The 16,961-nt window shown below is 37.8% G+C and overlaps 1 protein-coding gene across 2 annotated transcripts in view; it reads right to left on the reverse strand.

The window, feature by feature from the left end:
- Positions 1 to 16,810, reverse strand: part of rps6ka5 (ribosomal protein S6 kinase, polypeptide 5) — a 33,777-nt gene extending 16,967 nt beyond the window's left edge. Inside the window, exons 1-12 of one of the 2 annotated variants that reach the window (XM_017694517.2) lie at positions 16,546 to 16,810; positions 16,307 to 16,436; positions 9,179 to 9,250; positions 8,865 to 9,083; positions 6,441 to 6,556; positions 5,668 to 5,769; positions 4,187 to 4,270; positions 3,552 to 3,655; positions 2,955 to 3,105; positions 2,670 to 2,831; positions 630 to 755; positions 415 to 548 (exon numbers count right to left, since the gene is read on the reverse strand). In XM_017694517.2, the coding sequence (XP_017550006.1) occupies positions 415 to 548; positions 630 to 755; positions 2,670 to 2,831; positions 2,955 to 3,105; positions 3,552 to 3,655; positions 4,187 to 4,270; positions 5,668 to 5,769; positions 6,441 to 6,556; positions 8,865 to 9,083; positions 9,179 to 9,250; positions 16,307 to 16,376 (1,340 nt within the window). In that variant the 5' untranslated portion in view covers positions 16,377 to 16,436; positions 16,546 to 16,810. Of the gene's footprint in view, positions 1 to 414; positions 549 to 629; positions 756 to 2,669; positions 2,832 to 2,954; positions 3,106 to 3,551; positions 3,656 to 4,186; positions 4,271 to 5,667; positions 5,770 to 6,440; positions 6,557 to 8,864; positions 9,084 to 9,178; positions 9,251 to 16,306 lie in introns of both variants that reach the window. The other variant, XM_037541842.1, reaches the window with a different exon arrangement.
- Positions 16,811 to 16,961: the final 151 nt, after the last annotated feature.

Genomic DNA, 16,961 nt, shown 5'->3' on the forward strand with positions numbered 1-16,961 from the left:
AAAAATCAGATATCAGCATCAGCCCACAATTACCATATTGGTGCACCACTGCAGTATGCAAAAAATTGAACACCCCCCAGTCAGATTACGTTTGTTCATTTTTTTTGTTCAGAGTGAATGTAAATTAAAATATCTTCTAAGGGAAAAAACTTAAATACAGTATTTTTCTGCACTCTTTAGTGCATAATTTCTATTTGTATGCTTAAATATTAAGCATATTAACATCTTTGGGGAAAGAAATAAAAACCCGCAATATATAAATTAATATAAAATGTGCCACAACTTGTGCAGTGGCAACATTTCATGTTTTATTTTTTCCAATACATTAAATGCAGCAAATAAACAGTAATGGTGCATTAAAATGTGCAAAGTGTGTTCTCTTCAGAGCATGTGCATGCACGCTATAGATGGTACCTTTTACTAACAATCTTCACTGCATATTTCTGTCCACTCTTCTTGTGTGTGCACTGCCTACAGATAGAGAAACTGCCCTCCCCCAGTGCTGTCTCCTTCAGGTCCATCTCAAAGTTTATATAGAATGGAGAGTCCTGCATGAAACACAACACAAAACCAAGGACATTACACTTCCTAATTCTCAGAATTCCTTTAGAGAATAGGAGAGAGTATACCTTCATCATGGCACTGCGTGCTACTGCAGCAGATCCAGGCCTGTCTGCTCCACCACACAGCTGAATAGGGTCATCCATCACCACATTCCTCTTAAACAGGATGGAGGGAGCAATGAAAGAATAGCCCTGCATCAGCCATCACAAATACAAAGCCAAAGGTGAACATTCAGGTAGACTACGGAAAATACAGTAATCTGCAAAGGCCAGAGACCACTCTTCGTTTATTTTACTTTCCAGCATCAAGAAAAAATAGAAAGCATATATAACAGTCAATTGCACAGAAGCCTTAACAGCTAAATATCATTTGAATATTTTGAGTATTTAGTGTGTCCACAGTTTGCCTTCTGTTAGAGAGACTTGCTTTCAGCAAAAATGGAGCTCTCGCTTAAAGATTAAGCCTTTAAGTACTGTTTATCTGTTGGTTACAGTTTAGGTGGTCTATTTTCTCCATAAGTTTAAGAACATCTTGAACTTCCATTTTTGGAAAATCCTATTTGACTTCCCCTTGCATTACGTCATTAGTGCATTATGTTATATCTGATCTTCTCAGAAATATCTCCTAAAAATAAATAAGAAGTACTTCATTGCCGTTTTTGACTGGAAATTAAATAAATGAAGGGTGTTTTCTGACTTTTTGCACACTGATGTATAGCATTTCTCTAACACTTGAACAATACCTGTTATAAGCCTATACACAGACAAGCTTGCTACTACCTAGAGGTCATTGAGGTTGCCTTACAAAGTTTTATGCACATTTTTAGTATAAGGTAACAATAAAACGCGTCCAATAAACATGTTACACATCAGAGCTCTTTTTAAAAAGATTATTTGTTTGGACTGTGATCAGTAGACTTAATTGTATCCTGAAATCTTGCAAATAGCAAGTTTCATTGGCTACATTTAATATTGAATCCAGAAGCCAAGCAGGCATAACTTCTGAGGAACAGGCCTGTGGGATCTCTTTCTTTTCTCCTCCACGCTGAGTGCTCAAGTCACAAAGTCACATTTGTTGTCCATCTGTGATAATTGCATCATCTGTGGCATTTAGCCTTGCTGTCACTGCATAAAAGCCTTAGACAGCAGTGGCCCCCTCGCACACTCAGCCTGCAGCTGTGGGTGCCACATCGGGTGGAGGAGTGGATGGATGGACGGAAGGATGGAGGGATGAATGGGTGAAATGCTCTTAACTGCCAAGCCGCGCTGTTTGATTGCTCTGCTTTTCAAATCACACCACGGTCCTCTAATGCAACTTAATTTGGTTTTGTGAAGAGTTTTGGGGGCGGGGGGAGAGAAGGAGGCAAGGCGGGGGGGTGGGGGGGCTGTTGCGAGAGACGTGAGTTGAAAGTTATCACTGCAGACGCAATCGCCGCAACGCCTGCAAATTACGAAGGATCAAAATTCCACAGTACATGAAAGAGGAGCGTTTAGAAAAAAAAAAGGCAAGCTGAAGTTGGTAATCAGAGGTTGAAGGAGTAATCGAGGCAGGCATGGTTATTCTAGCAGACGCAGACCTTTCATTGCATGACAGTGTCGTTAATGGAGCTATTGATCCTGCGGAGTGGAGGATCCAGAAGGCAATCATAGATGCGATCCCATTCAATGCCGCCGACATCAGCTGGCATCATGTTATAGGCAACATTACGGTTCAAGTCGCATCAAAAATAGTCATTCACATCTGATACTCAAATCCATCTCCACATCAGCATAATTACATGTCTCTAAACAGCCCTCCTGCTCATTTCAATACCAACACAGACAGCCAGGCTTACATTATTTACATGATCATTATAGAATGTCAAATACCGCTCTTTACTTTCCTCCAAAGGCAAATAGAGGGTCAACTCCAGAATCACGCAAACTAACCTTATTAAGAATCCCATCTTGTGCAAAAATCAGTCCAAATCATAATCTATAAACGAGTTCAGCATTTAAAATCAAAACCCATCTACAGGATATAGCATGAAAAGATTTAAAAGAGATTAAAGAGATTAAATGAATGACAGCGAGAGCACATTTACATCTTTACTCCCTGACCCTCACCTTGAAGATACGGTCACAGTTCTGAGGCAGTGCAGCAGGGGAATAAGTGGGGTCCATCTCTGTGAACTCCTCTGCAAAATTACTCACATCTAGCTCATCCCGGATCACAGGCTTGAAGGGAGCAGGCACCTTTTTGGCAGCCAAATCCTCCCAGTTAATTTTCTGAATCAGACAAAAGTATTTTTGTTCCATTACTCTGTGCTATTAGCACAAATCACTCTGTAATGCTGTATTGTCCTGAGTCAAGAATTTCCACATTAACACTTCTAATGGGATTTTTCTTGCCTGGTAGAATGGGTGGCTCTTGACATTCTGGGCCCCTGAGGGCCCAGATCCTATCCTTTCTTTTGGGTCCTTAATAAGGAGTCGCTGAATTATGTCTTTGGCCAGAGGCCCCATGTCTTTGGGGTAAGGAGGATCCTTCTTCAAGATTCTCCTACGAGGTAAGAGGAAGCAAGAGACCATCAAATTTAGTACTAAAGTAAAATAACACTTTATCACTTGTTTTTGCGCTCATGAATTTATGAACCAAAATGCTATGAAAATTATTCTATCCTGGTATGTCTGTAACTATTAAAAATAGTCAGTTACAGGAAAAAGTGAAGTGTTTAATGTAACTGAAGCACTTAAACTGGCTGGCCTGAATACTTTAAAGACTTCAGTATTAAGACATGTAAGACAAGTATTAACACATCCTCTACAGAGAACAAACTTAAATGTGCCATTTTTTCTGCTAATTTTCGTCCACAATTTCTATTTATCTGAGTTTAACATATTGGGGGAAAAAAAAACAACATAACCCAAAATTTTGCATATGACTGTAAAAAAATTATAGGAAAACACTGCCATCAAAATCATGTAAGAATCTCTGTGTGGATTTACTTTGCTATGTCAGAGTGGGAGTTTTCATCTCCATCCACGGTGAAAGGAGAACCGCCCGTCATGAGCTCGTACATCAGAACGCCAAGACTCCACCAGTCCACTGCCTATAACAGCAAAAGCACACGTTCACAATATGGCGACAGCAGCTTTTTACTAAACAACTCCAGAACAAAAGCTTTCTTCCTTCACATTTCACTAATGTTTAATATATATTGATAATGATAACAAAAGCATTGTGCAATTATTTCTCACTTGGCTGAAATGACTGAATGACTGAAATGAGCAGAGAATTTCTTCTGAAAAGTTAATCGATCATTCAGTGGATACCGAATGTGTGTTCACAGAAAAGGAGATGTTTTGTAATGATTTAAATCTAATGCTGTGCATAGTTTTGTTTTCCAGTAAAAACAGAAGACTGTCAGAAGTGCAGACTTGAACATGAATTTGAAAGTAAATGTAATTCATTATGTAACTAATGACATAATGAATTGCTTCATTACAATTCATTAATTATTTCAATTGAATGCAATAATAACACAAGACTGTAGAGTAACATAATGAAATCCACCATCAATGACTGGAATATGTGGCAGTAGATAAAGTAGAAAAGGAATGCGAGATCTGAAAGACTGTACCTTGTCATGTCCAGATTCTCCTCCTTCTACAATCTCAGGAGCCATGTACTCTATTGTGCCACAGATAGAGTAAGCCCTCTCCACCTACGAGGGAAAGGTAAAGGAAGTTTAGGGGGGGTGGGCACAGCTGCATGGACATCCTACACAATTTACACTATAATTAAAATGAACAACATAGACTGTATAGCAAAGTCATGCAGTTCAAATACATACTGCAAAATGAACACAAAAAAGATGAATAACTTCAAAGATCAACATTACACATGGGTCAAGTAGACGTGCACTGTTTAATTTCCACATAGCAGAGCATGCCAGGACCTGCAACCAAAGATGCTGGGTGGTCTCTGGCCAGGAGTAAACACTCATCCATTAACAGAGAAAAATGCACTTTTAATGGGCTGTAAGCCTCGGTCAGGAGACTGCAAGTCTGGCTGACATTTTGTTGACCATTTTAGCTCTTTGTTTTATATCCCTTGCAAAGTCAGCAATGTAAATTGCACACCTGTGACAGTGTAGAGGTGTATCAGTACAATGTATTGTATCATTTTGTAATGTGCCTCAAAGTAACATGGTAAGTGTGTAAAAGCTTGCTGCTTTTATTATATGCTGCTAAGGAATCTGAATGGATCAGGCAAAACCCCACTTTCCCATTCTAAAGTCTTAATTAATTTAGTTGTATAATGCTGAACACGCTAACATACTGAAAATGGAAACATTAAGATATCAAAGCTGAACTATGTCATTTTTGGGATTTGGGGACATGCAATGTGTTAAAGAACACTTTGTAATGTTGGTTGTGCTTCAGACCCCTTCCCCAAGTGGATGAATCTGATGATTGTGAGTACACGGAGTACTCATAGAGAACTAAAAAAACTTGGTGAACAACATGTTCTGTGACGGCACTGAGAGAAACCATTGTATCACACTGCACTGTATTATGAATTGTGTAAATTGGTACACACCTATTACTTTTTTTTGTCCATTATTTAATGGTGATAACCTGAAACTCAAATATAGAAAGGTCATATATATTTTACATGTGAAGTATGCAGAATATGTAATATTTCTTCTTCATTTTACCTTTCTTTGTTTTTTTTTATTTTGTTTATTTTTCCAATTTGTAAAACTCCTGTTGTGTGTATTTGTGTTTAGATGGAAAAAAACATCCTACATTTTCAATGTAGTCTTAGACCTTTGAACCCCCACTATAAGTTATCTCTTCAAATGTGCACATCCTTTCATCCTTTTCAGTTTACTGACTTTTGGCAATAAGTGTGTTTGTATAATATATTTTATTAATCTGGAAGTTGTGTACATATTTGAATCAAGTAAATTCAAAGTAATATTTCCATCAGTGTGGTGTACAGTCCCAGAAAGCCGATATTTTTTAAGCCACAAGTTGCTTTGTGGCAATTGCGTGCTTGCTGTCTTTTAAGTAAGAGATAATCAACAGGGTCCTAGTAATGAGGGAATTGCCTTACCTCATCAAACTCTTTGCTAAGACCAAAGTCTGTTAACACGATGTGTCCATTTGAGTCCAGAAGAATGTTCTCCAGTTTCAGGTCTCTGTAAACAACCCCTAGCTAAAAAAAGAAAGAAGACATGATCTGTTTCATAATCATTTTGGCTTTTTTGCAAAAAAGACAGCTGAAAAACTGCTGCTGTTTCATATTTCTCTACTACTGTACTGAAGGAAAACTGAATATCACAATAGCATCATCACAACAGCAGCCTGTATGAAGCCCTTGGGTTTTAAAATGATTCACATGGGTAATATAACACCACATTTGTTTGATAAACAGTGTAGCCTGCAATGAAAATGAAAACCTAATCTGTTCTGTCTGTTTTGGACCAGGCCAGCAGAAAGCCCCCTGGGCAACACCCCCCCCCTCCCTCCCCAACGGTAATTGCAGCTGTGCAGGGAATCAACAAGAAGCAAAAATAGTGCTCTTTTCTTTTCAGTAAACAAAGCCTTACAGAAGTTTTGAGAACACTCCAGCTATATCTGTGCCCATTAAATTGGCTGGCCTGGATACTCTGCCACATCAGAAATGGAGCAGAAGCGATATGTGATGACAGGAGAGAAGTGAAGGGCCCGGTGAGGTAAGCAAGGAGCTACTTTCACATTAACTCTCAAATAATGTCAAGCCAAACCATTAAATGACATATTCAATAGATTCACAAACAAAACATCAACACAGTAATTAAGGATTCAAATCTGCTTACATCACACAGCTGTTGCCATACTCCTTACCTGGTGCAAGTGTTCCAGTGCCAGTACGATCTCGCCGCTGTACAAAGCAACCTCTTGCTCTTTGAAGCGGACCCTTTGCACCAAGTGTGTGAAGAGCTCTCCTCCATTCACATAGTCTGCAATCAGAGCCTGGCATCAGCCTAAACTCACTGCTGATTGCAGATGGCTTAGTTTTTGCTACTGAGAAAGCTCTCCAATACTGTTAACAAAATGATCCTGAATAAACACAACCATATGAAAGCACAACGTACTGCAATGTGTTGTCAGCCTATTCCAAAGTCCAAATAGAATATATGATGATTAATGTTGCACAGATACCAATACCGTAACAGTATCAGACCAGCACTTAAATATAGTATCAGTACCAGTAACACAGAACACTAATAACAGAAAGCTTTTAATATGTGTCCAAACCCAATGAGACCCAACTGCTCGCTTTAGGTTCGGACATAATTTCTCAAATAGGTGTTGGGTTAAAATTTGATGTTTAGGATTTAACAGCCCATCTCACACCTTTAACAGACTTTAACTGCATTTGACCCATTTCTGCTTTAACACCTTATTTTATACTTTACTAAATTTACTATCTTGTCATCCATGGGACATAAACAGAGAACTGATTCAGAAAAGTATAGTTTAGTGCAGCCAAAAGAACGCTTATATTAAAAAAAAAAAAAAAATCTTTGTTTGGCCAAAAAATGTTTATATGTAATATATTCAATATGTGTTTCTATGTGCAGAAAGAGTTTTCAGATTAAACAGGTGAAGACTAATATCATGACTAATATCAGCACTGCAAGCGTGACAATAGCGCAGTATTGGAATGTATTAAAGCAGAATTTAAACTTTTTTTTCCTTCAGCTAATTATTTTAATATAGCATATTATTTTATATTGTTTTACATATCATTTATCTCTGATCTAATCACAACTACTGTTGTCACTACATAGCTATCCTGTTAGACTAACACTTTGGGTGATGATAGGCTGGTATGGACCATTTTCAGACAGAATTTTGACTCAAGTTGGGTTTGGACTCAAAACGGCATGCTGTATGCTGTGCTTACACAAAAAACTCTCACGCGGTATTTTGGTTTGGATCAATATTTCAGGCCCGATTAAAGCTCTAGTGGCAATATTTCTCAAGGCTAACTCACAGAAAACTATTACACAAAATGATATTTTGATGCTTGATATTTTTTAGATAAGCTTTTTACATTTGGCTTTGACCTAAACATACCTAAACATTCTAAAATACAAACTGGACAGAGAGGAACATGCAGGGCAGGTAAGACAAAACAGTACCCAAATGTATTATAGTTTTTTATAGAAAATCTTGAGTCAGCAGGTTTCTCTACACTGCAGTTTCACATCAAACCACTCTGAATCACTCTGCTTACATCATGTTTAAATCATCACGAGAGACTTAAGTAGAAAATTGGAAAAATCTGTGGAATTCCTTTTATTACTTAATTACACTACATTATTGGTGACAATAACTGTGACTTTTAAATATTTCATGCTTGACACAGTAATAAAGTAGTAAAATGCTCATTATAAAATCTGTAACACTTTTGTGAGGAGGCACAACCAGCAAGTATTTCAATGAATCAAATTTAATGAGGCACTTAAAAAAAAAAAAAAAAAAAGATAAACCAAACCTTTCAAAACCAGTAAAGGACATTCATATACGCTTTGTGTAATAATATAAAACATTTATAATATGGTATTGATGCATCCTAAATTATTGTAAATATTAAATACATTACATTTTGTAACAATAAACATCAATTACTAACTTATTGTGGTGCACAGATTTCATTATCCTTAGAAATCTAGAGTTTATAATCATTTTTCTATACATTCAATTGCACTATTAATTATGTAACTGTAATACGTATGTAACTGAATGAATGAATTGTCTAATTAATGAGATTTACTTATGATTTGCATTCGGTACTGTGAGGTTTACTTAAGTAAAATATTTTTTCCCATTACATCATCAAATTAAAATTAAATAAAATGTGTATTAACTGAAAAGTGGTATTAATTGAAAAGTAAGAATCTGCATTTTTGACATAATTGCTCTGCTTGTTTTAATGAGCTTTCTGGCCATTTCTAAGGGTTAACGAGATCAATTTGTATAATAAAATCAAGGCAGAGCACTCAATTGGGCACTTAGAAGTGACTTTTTTAAGTTACTTGAGACATGGTTGCACAATATATCACTGTACTGATGTAAAACTTTTTTTCACTGTTGTGAACATTCTGACCACAGTTCATGTATTTAAACAAAACAATATTATTTGGTCAAAATAATGCAGGACTATCATGTTGCATCACTGATTCACTACTGAATTTGTGTCACAATCAAAATATGTAGCAACACAGCCCTAGCAGGAAAACAGAAGCAGAAAGAGCCTACCCAAGATGAGGTGCAGCTTGGTGTCTGTCTGGAAGGCATAGTGCAGGGTAACAAGGAACGGGGACTGCCTGATGTGCTCCAGGACCTGCCTCTCTGTGCGTGTGTGCTCAGCCGTCTTTGCCTTCTGCACAATAGTGGCTTTTTTCAGCACCTTCATGGCATATAGCTTGCCTGAATCATGCCCACTCACCTTGCGCACCAAAAACACTTTCCCATAGGCTATGTGGATAAAATAAACGATATTTAGTCTAGATGCACCTAAAGGAGAACGGATAAAGCCAGGCATGGTGTTAAGAGAACATACTAGAACTCACCTCCTGTCCCCAAGACCTTCAGCAGCTCAAAGTTCTCGATGCCTACACGTTCCACGTGACCTGTCAGGTTTGCTGGAGAGAGAGAAACATGAGGTCCAAACACCTAAATGCTTCTGTATCATCCTTTAATTTGACAAACGACAGAAATCATCTTAAAGAACTGCGTTAGGTGTGTTTCCAACCACATGAATGAGCTTAATTCATGACATGGTGCAGTAATCTGACAAGTGGTAGGAACACCAAGTATAATATATGAAAATCAAAGACTTAGATATGCATATCCAAGGAACCCCTATTTCTATGCTGCCAGTTATTTTTGCTGAAAAAAGAAACAATTCTGTTACTACCACAAACTCATTCATGAATTCATTGCGACGTCTACAATGCAAATACAGCCGTGTTATTTCACCTTAAATTATGCAGAAATGTAATAATTTGAAATTCCCCTTTAATTACATAATGAATTACATTTACATTCAATTTAGGGTCAACAGATTCAAGTCTGCACTTTTTTATTTCAGAGTCAAGACTATAAATTTTTTTCTTTTAACAAGACAACATTGCATTCACACCAATAACTTTTCAATAAATTCACATCATAGTAAAACATTTGCTGATTTCATCACAAACACATGGTAATGACTGAAGGAACTTCTCAGTATGTTTCAATAAACAATGTGTGAGACACAGAGTGGAATTCCACCCATTTTTCTAATTATCTGCATAAATAAATTAATATGTAAGCAGTTGATGTGAAATGCTCTGTTCTAGAGCAATTCAATCAGATCTCAGAAAAATCAAATCAGAATTATTCAGTGGTGGTGACAGGAAACAGACATTTCTCAAGGCTAACTCAAGGAAAGCTATTACAGAGAATGATAACGAATATACTGTCTGATGCAGTTTCAGCCTAAAACATATTTCTAAAATACATTTTGGACAGAGAGGAACATGCAGGGTAGGTAAGACAAAATAGTACCCAAATGTATTATAGTTTTGCCAGCAGATTTCTCTACACTGCAATTTCACATCAAACCACTCTGAATCACTTTGCTTACATCACAACACTACCTTATTGGTGGCAATAATTGTGACTTTTAATGGGTTAATTAGTACAGAAACATTAGCCTTCTGTAGATACAGTATGTCACACCAAAGAGATTTGACACTTCTTTCAGTAGGATGTGGCAATAAAAGCAGCCTAAGTTCACTTTCCAAGATGATTTCACTTCTCTTTTTAGGAATAATATTAGTGTGACTACTCAACACCATCGGAGACAGCTGTACTCTTGCTCTTGATAATAGCCAGAAGGGTGAGAGGCGATGCACTTTTGACATGCCATAGCACGTTTAGCATGTAAATCTTAATAGAATAATGTATGTTACTGAAATTCTTATTCACATACATAAATTAGTGTGTAGATGCCTGAATGTCAGTGTTAAAGAGAGGGCCGTCATGATAATGAAAGAAGCACAAGTGAGCATGTGTTAGACTGTCTGAGAAGAGCAGGCGTGCATGTTAGCGTGCTGTCTGAAGTGTAAGAGTAGTGAGGTCATATGCTACTACATGTGTCTGTTATATGTGTGCCCACTGAGGTGAACAGATTCCTGCTGTCACACTCGTTTCAAGCACGCACACATGAGAGAGCTGCACACTGCGTCAACCACACAATGCAACTAAACTCTCGACACTTTCAGTCTCAATAACACAGCATAGGACTGCACTGGAAAGAAAATAAAACAAAATATAAAACACGCAGTGTTTGGCCAAAGGCATCCAAACATTTGCATATTACTACATATTACATCAACACATTTACTTTTAAAAGTAAATCGGGAAATTTGCTGTGGAAACTATAATTTCACAGATGCTTTCAGTATAACACTTAATGCTATTACATTTTCAATGCTAAGGTCACAAACATACACACCAAAATTCTTATTTGCATTAATACAGTATCTCACAAAAAATTAGAGATGTCTCTTATCTGACACCAGGTATCGGTATTAGGCTGATTAGTAAGTAAGTAAACTTTATTTATATATCACTTTTCTAAGTCAATGTTCAAAAGTGCTTTACAAAAAGATATTATGACAATAAAAATAAGGACACCACAATAAAATACAAAGTACACTAGGACCATTTAAAACAAACAATAACTATAGAAAACATCATAAATTATAAATGCAACAAAATAACACACAATTAAGCATGCTACCTGTGATTACAACTCATGAAAGCTATAGAATAAAAATGAGTTACAAGTCGTCGCTTAAAAGTAGCAAAGAAATCAGAGTCGAATATCACAGGGAAGACTCTTCCAAAGTTTAGAGGCAGTGCTTGATTAGAGGTTTCTCAAAGACCTGACACTAGACAACAGCAGAAAATGCTGAAGTAGGCTATACCTAACTGCACAAAAGTTATAGACCACCCTTCATGTATTTCCAATCAAACGGCTGCTAAGCACGAGATATTCATTTTTCAGTTTCAGGCAAAAAGCAGAAAACATACTTAACAAAGAAAATCACACAGACGTCTCAACAAGTTAATATAATATCAGATCTTTAGTATTTAGTGTGTCCACACATTGCCTTTCAATTCCCATTCTTTTCTGGAGACTTTCTTTCTGTTTTTCAAAGGACAATGTCTTCCACATCCCTGAAGTTCAATCTTATAAGTTGGTTGCATTAACTGCTTCTCATAATCCAAGTAATACTAAACACACTGGTCCTGACTCTGAGATGGCCAGGTTATTGCTCTGAGAACACCAGCAGCTTCTTTGATTTGCAACATTTTCTTCTTTTTTCTCCATTTCCTTTTCTCAGTAAAGGCTTAACAGCTACACATCCTTTTTAGACCAATAGTGTTGAGTTGTTTTCTCACAATGGAAAGACGGATAAAAACACCTGTTTTTTCAGATGTGAAGCTAGAATGGAGCTTGACTTTCTCCTGTCTCTCAAAGATGAAAGCTTTAAGTACTGTGATTTAATACCAGTGGTCTACCAGGTGTTACTCATTTGCTCTACGTCATTGAATGGAAAAACCTGAAAATACTACTTATACATCTACTCATATATCTAAAACATTGTGTAACTTACACCTAATGGTTGTTTTCATGAGACATTAAATAAATGAAGGTGGTCTCAGTACTGTATACAGGTTTGAGCAGTAATGGAATATGTGTAACAGCATTACATAATCAAGATATCTCCAATCTCTTACAGTTACAGAAAAAAAGACAGTAATCACATTACAGGTACATTATGTACACAAGGTGATTACCAGCAGGATTACAATTAAATGTAAACTCAGCATCTTTCACTGAAGCACAATTCAAAACTACATATTACATAAATTAAATATCATTGTAAAGCTTAGTAGTTTTGAGAGAAAAATACTGGTATCGGTATCAGTAGTCAAGATTTCAGTATCTGTATCAGAACAGAAAAAGTGGTATCATGCCTTCTCTACTAAAATTGCTTAATTGTGAAGAATCATGTGTGCTACTAAATTAAAGTGCTGTCACGACTCGCTTCATAAACTGCTGAGGCCAACAATGTGGTTTTGACTCATGCAGAGATACAGAGCATCTAATATTATATGGAAACAAACCCAGTCTAACATAAGCCACAAGCTCACAAAATAAATGTAAAGCTTGCTGTTTTTTTATCTTCTTTGTGGCATCTCAGGCTACCGCAGCAACCTGCTCTCTGATTGGACAAAATACAGAATGTACCACATTATGTTTTTGATGTTTTTTTTGTTTAAGGGGCTAAAGGGGTAATTATCAAACACTCAGTTCCACAGTTCCAAAATATAATTTGCCTGCTGACAGAACACTGCAGAAAGAACTTTTAACCCTTAGCTTTTATTCATGATATTTTCAGTACCTCATAAGTGAAACTGTGGATCCTAAATATACAATCGATACCACATTTGTACTTGTGAGTAGCAGAGGGAATATTTTATCATGATTTGAACTTGATGAAGTTATTGATGTACCCAGAATCTTGTTTTGCAGGATAAACATGCTTTACATCGCCATGTTTCTGTCATTTTCTATCATCAACACAAATGGAAAGGTTGCACAAGTAAACATGAAACTGTTCATACACTCTCAGAAATAAAGGTATGAAACTGTCACTGGGGCAGCACCCCTCTTGTCACTGCGGTAGTACACTTAAGGGTACATCTCTGTACCTTTAGTCTGGGAACATAATTGCACCATAATCCATTGAAATTATCTATAATTTGCATTGACTCCACAGACCAACATAGACACCTAATAGGCTTCAGTAAATAATTTTGGAATTCATGTTAAAATTTTAAAGATTCTACTTTTCAGTAAAATTGACGGTATAATTTATAATGAATGACCTTGTAATAAGCTTGGAAAGAATGCAAAACAGAAGCATTTTTACAAGAGGTCTCAGACTTTTGGACTTTTTATGTAACAGAGCTGCTGTGATTCAAGAAATATTTTAGAGAAATCTGATACAGAGTATCATCTCAGTCGATTATGCAACTGTATGTATTTTAATGTTAAATGTGTATAATGTCTAGTGAGATTATCTAACAAATATGCTGCAGCCACTCAGTTACGAAGGAGGATGGTGGAACCTCACTAGGGGATTCTTAAATGAACTAAAGTAGAAATGCCCTCACTCCCATCTTTAAAGCTATCAACACAACTCAAAAAGTAGCTCTCCGCCAAAATAATTACAAACATGACAGGAGATCTGGGGCCAAGAGTCCATCCTAAAAAAGAGAGCTTATTTCATTTTCTTTTCAACTCAGTCTGTCCTGATATGACTGTAGTGTTTTTGTTGCCAGATAGATTAGCTGCTTTCATTTTTGTTCTTTTTAGTATTCCACTTTTTTCTTGCTTATTCCGCACACAGACACTTTTTCTCCCCCTTTTTTTCCTTCACACTCCCACTTTCACTCATCTAGTTTCTCTACACAAGGCTTTTGTTTTGTCTGAAAAAGGAAATCACTGCACTGGTCAACTGAGCTCTAAAAAGGCAGGTTATGAACTATGGTCAAATAATCAAAAGGTAAATCTGTTAATGCTTAAGAAGGTGTGTGCCATATGGAAGGTAGCCATGACACACTCTTTACTGCTGACACCACCCATAATTCATGATTAGGGGAAGAATTCCTTGGTGAAAGCAGAGAACACACTCACAGAAGTAAGGTTATAAATTTGACTAGCTTCATAATCAAATAATGTGCCTAAAATGCCTGAGAACAATCTGTAGATAGAACTCATTGAATAAGCTGTAGTCCAGTGTTTCTCGACCCTGCTGCTAGAGACCCTCTGCACATTTCAGTGTTTTCCCAGTTCTCACCACACCTGATCTAACTAATCAGCTCATTCACAGCCTCCTACTGAGTTGAAAAGGGGGTGTTAAAGCAGGGAAAGCACTACAACATGCAGGGCAGTAGGCCTCCAGGACCAGGGCTGGGAAACACCACTATAGAGTGTTGAAGCTACTCTGGAAGAAGGTCATAGGAAGCAAATATCTAGTAGAGTTTAATGCCTCTATAAGCCCCTTCACAAAACATTATTACATGAAATAGTTACAAATGCACTGCCTGATGACTGATATATGTTTTACGAAAACTTAGTATATTCAGTAACTGTTTTATGCAGAAAGTGAAAAAAAAACAGAATTCTCCTTTAAAGAATTACCGCCCACCTAAAGGAATGTTATTTGGATCCTAGCTCTGGTAAAGCCAGAAGCACCACTAACAATAAACCAATGCTTCACAACAGATTGCATCTACTAAGAATAAAAAAATCTATTGCTGAAAAACCACTCGGCCTGCACTCAGTTAGAAGCACGCCACGAGATTCTTCTTAAAATACCCTTAAAGGGCAACTGTACCAAATTTTGCAGTCACAATTGTTAACAGTGGTGGTGTTAAGGACCAGATGAATGGAGAGTTTAATGCCTCCAAAAGCTCCTTCGCATAAGATTATTACATTAAATGGCTATTAATACATTGCCTGATGTCTGAGGTATTATTTTATGGTAGTTTTGTGATAAAGCTATGGTCTGATCGATTTATCTTAATTTACTCATGCTGGAGGAATACAAGGAGGGTGTTCTAAGGCCAAAGAAAACTCTACTCATCATTGTATTATCAACAATGAACTGGTGGTTCTGGATAGTAAATAAAATAGCGATACTGGTGCGGTAGACATGGGGTTCCAATATCTATCACCCTGTGGACAACGAGTCGGTGAGTATCTCTACAAATAAACCCATTCACATCAAACCAATCCGAATGACTTTGTTTATATCTCAACCACTGAATTATGAAATTCTGAAAAATCGGTGGAATTTCACTTTAACAGTGTCAGATAATCAAAAATGTGGCCGACTGGTGCTCTGCAATAAGTGGACCGAACGGAGACCATGACACGCCTCTCATCCAACTCAGTCTCCAGATTATTACAATGGTCTGAGAGGTTTGACAGGCGCCTGAGCGGCTGAGTGAAATAAGGCGAGGCCCCGTGAGGCAAATTAGCTGCCTTCACAGTTGGCTAACGCTACTGGTGCTGCTGTCGAAAAGTTTGAGAAACCTACACTGAGCTGACAGCAGTTATGCGACCCTCAACATCCAGCACACCAGCTACCTTATCAAACATGCTAACAGTGCAGGTAAAAACACATCCGCAGTATTAACGCTACCCATCTCACACTTAACTTCACATTTGTCAGTAACCCAAGGTGGGCTAACAGAGCAGCAGGTCCTCAAGTGTCCCTGACTGACAACCAGAGACAGAGAGGGTGCTTTCTACTTGCTCTTCCTAGCTAGGCCAAAATATTGCGATTAAGGCAACGGCCGTCCTAGCAACTGCTCGCAGAGAAATATAAAGATCTGGCAACTTCAGAAACAAAGCAGCTGATAAACTGAGCCGATGCCTGAGAGTGTATTACAGTGTTATTAATGCCGTGCATGTGCAGCCCGCCTGCACCGCCTATGACAGTTCAGAGGGCGGTTAAGGCTAGCTCGCACCAACGCTAACTTGGCTAGCGAGTAAACCGACTGCCAAGCTGGGTGACTTAGTTACGTATGAGTCGAGAATCACGTATATCTTACTAACACTGACTTACCGTTTGTAAGTTCATGTTTCACAGTAACCAGGTCACCTTCTCCCGTTAAGCCTTCCTTCGAAGACGGCATTTTCCGAGCGCCAGCCACGGTTTCCTTGCTAGCAGCAAGCGCAGCGGCTATATTATGGGTCTATGGCGTGAAATAATGAATTCAGTGACTCACACTAATCCATAAGCAGCGCTACAGTAAAATAATTAAGGTAAACTGGACAGAAAAGACAAGTACAATAACTGCATACTCGAAAGCAAAGGACCGGCTGGCACGCTAACTTACACCTATAACGTTACCACTGCACTGTTGCTACTAATAGCAAAGCATTGCCCATAGAAATAATAACGCTCCCTACACGCAGCGACCGACCAATCCCCCCTAACAGAAACGCCTAGTGAGACTGTGGAGTAAAATCCTGAATCCAGAGCTCTGGTGAACTTAACTACGCCTTCCTACACTGTTCTCCGGAGCTGGTGTCAACACAAATGTGCAGTTTCCCCACAATAATGAAGGTTAGAATAAGAGCGAAGGAAGTGGGTACTAGAGCGCGGCAAAACTGGTCAAACTGCTTCAGGTGGCAGAAAAAAATATTTGCCCTTCAGGACTGCAGATTATATAAAGATATACCTCTTTTACACGACTTATTTTACGAATTTCAAGTAT

The sequence above is a fragment of the Pygocentrus nattereri genome, chromosome 10, assembly GCF_015220715.1.
Source record: "Pygocentrus nattereri isolate fPygNat1 chromosome 10, fPygNat1.pri, whole genome shotgun sequence".
Classification (NCBI taxonomy): domain Eukaryota; kingdom Metazoa; phylum Chordata; class Actinopteri; order Characiformes; family Serrasalmidae; genus Pygocentrus; species Pygocentrus nattereri.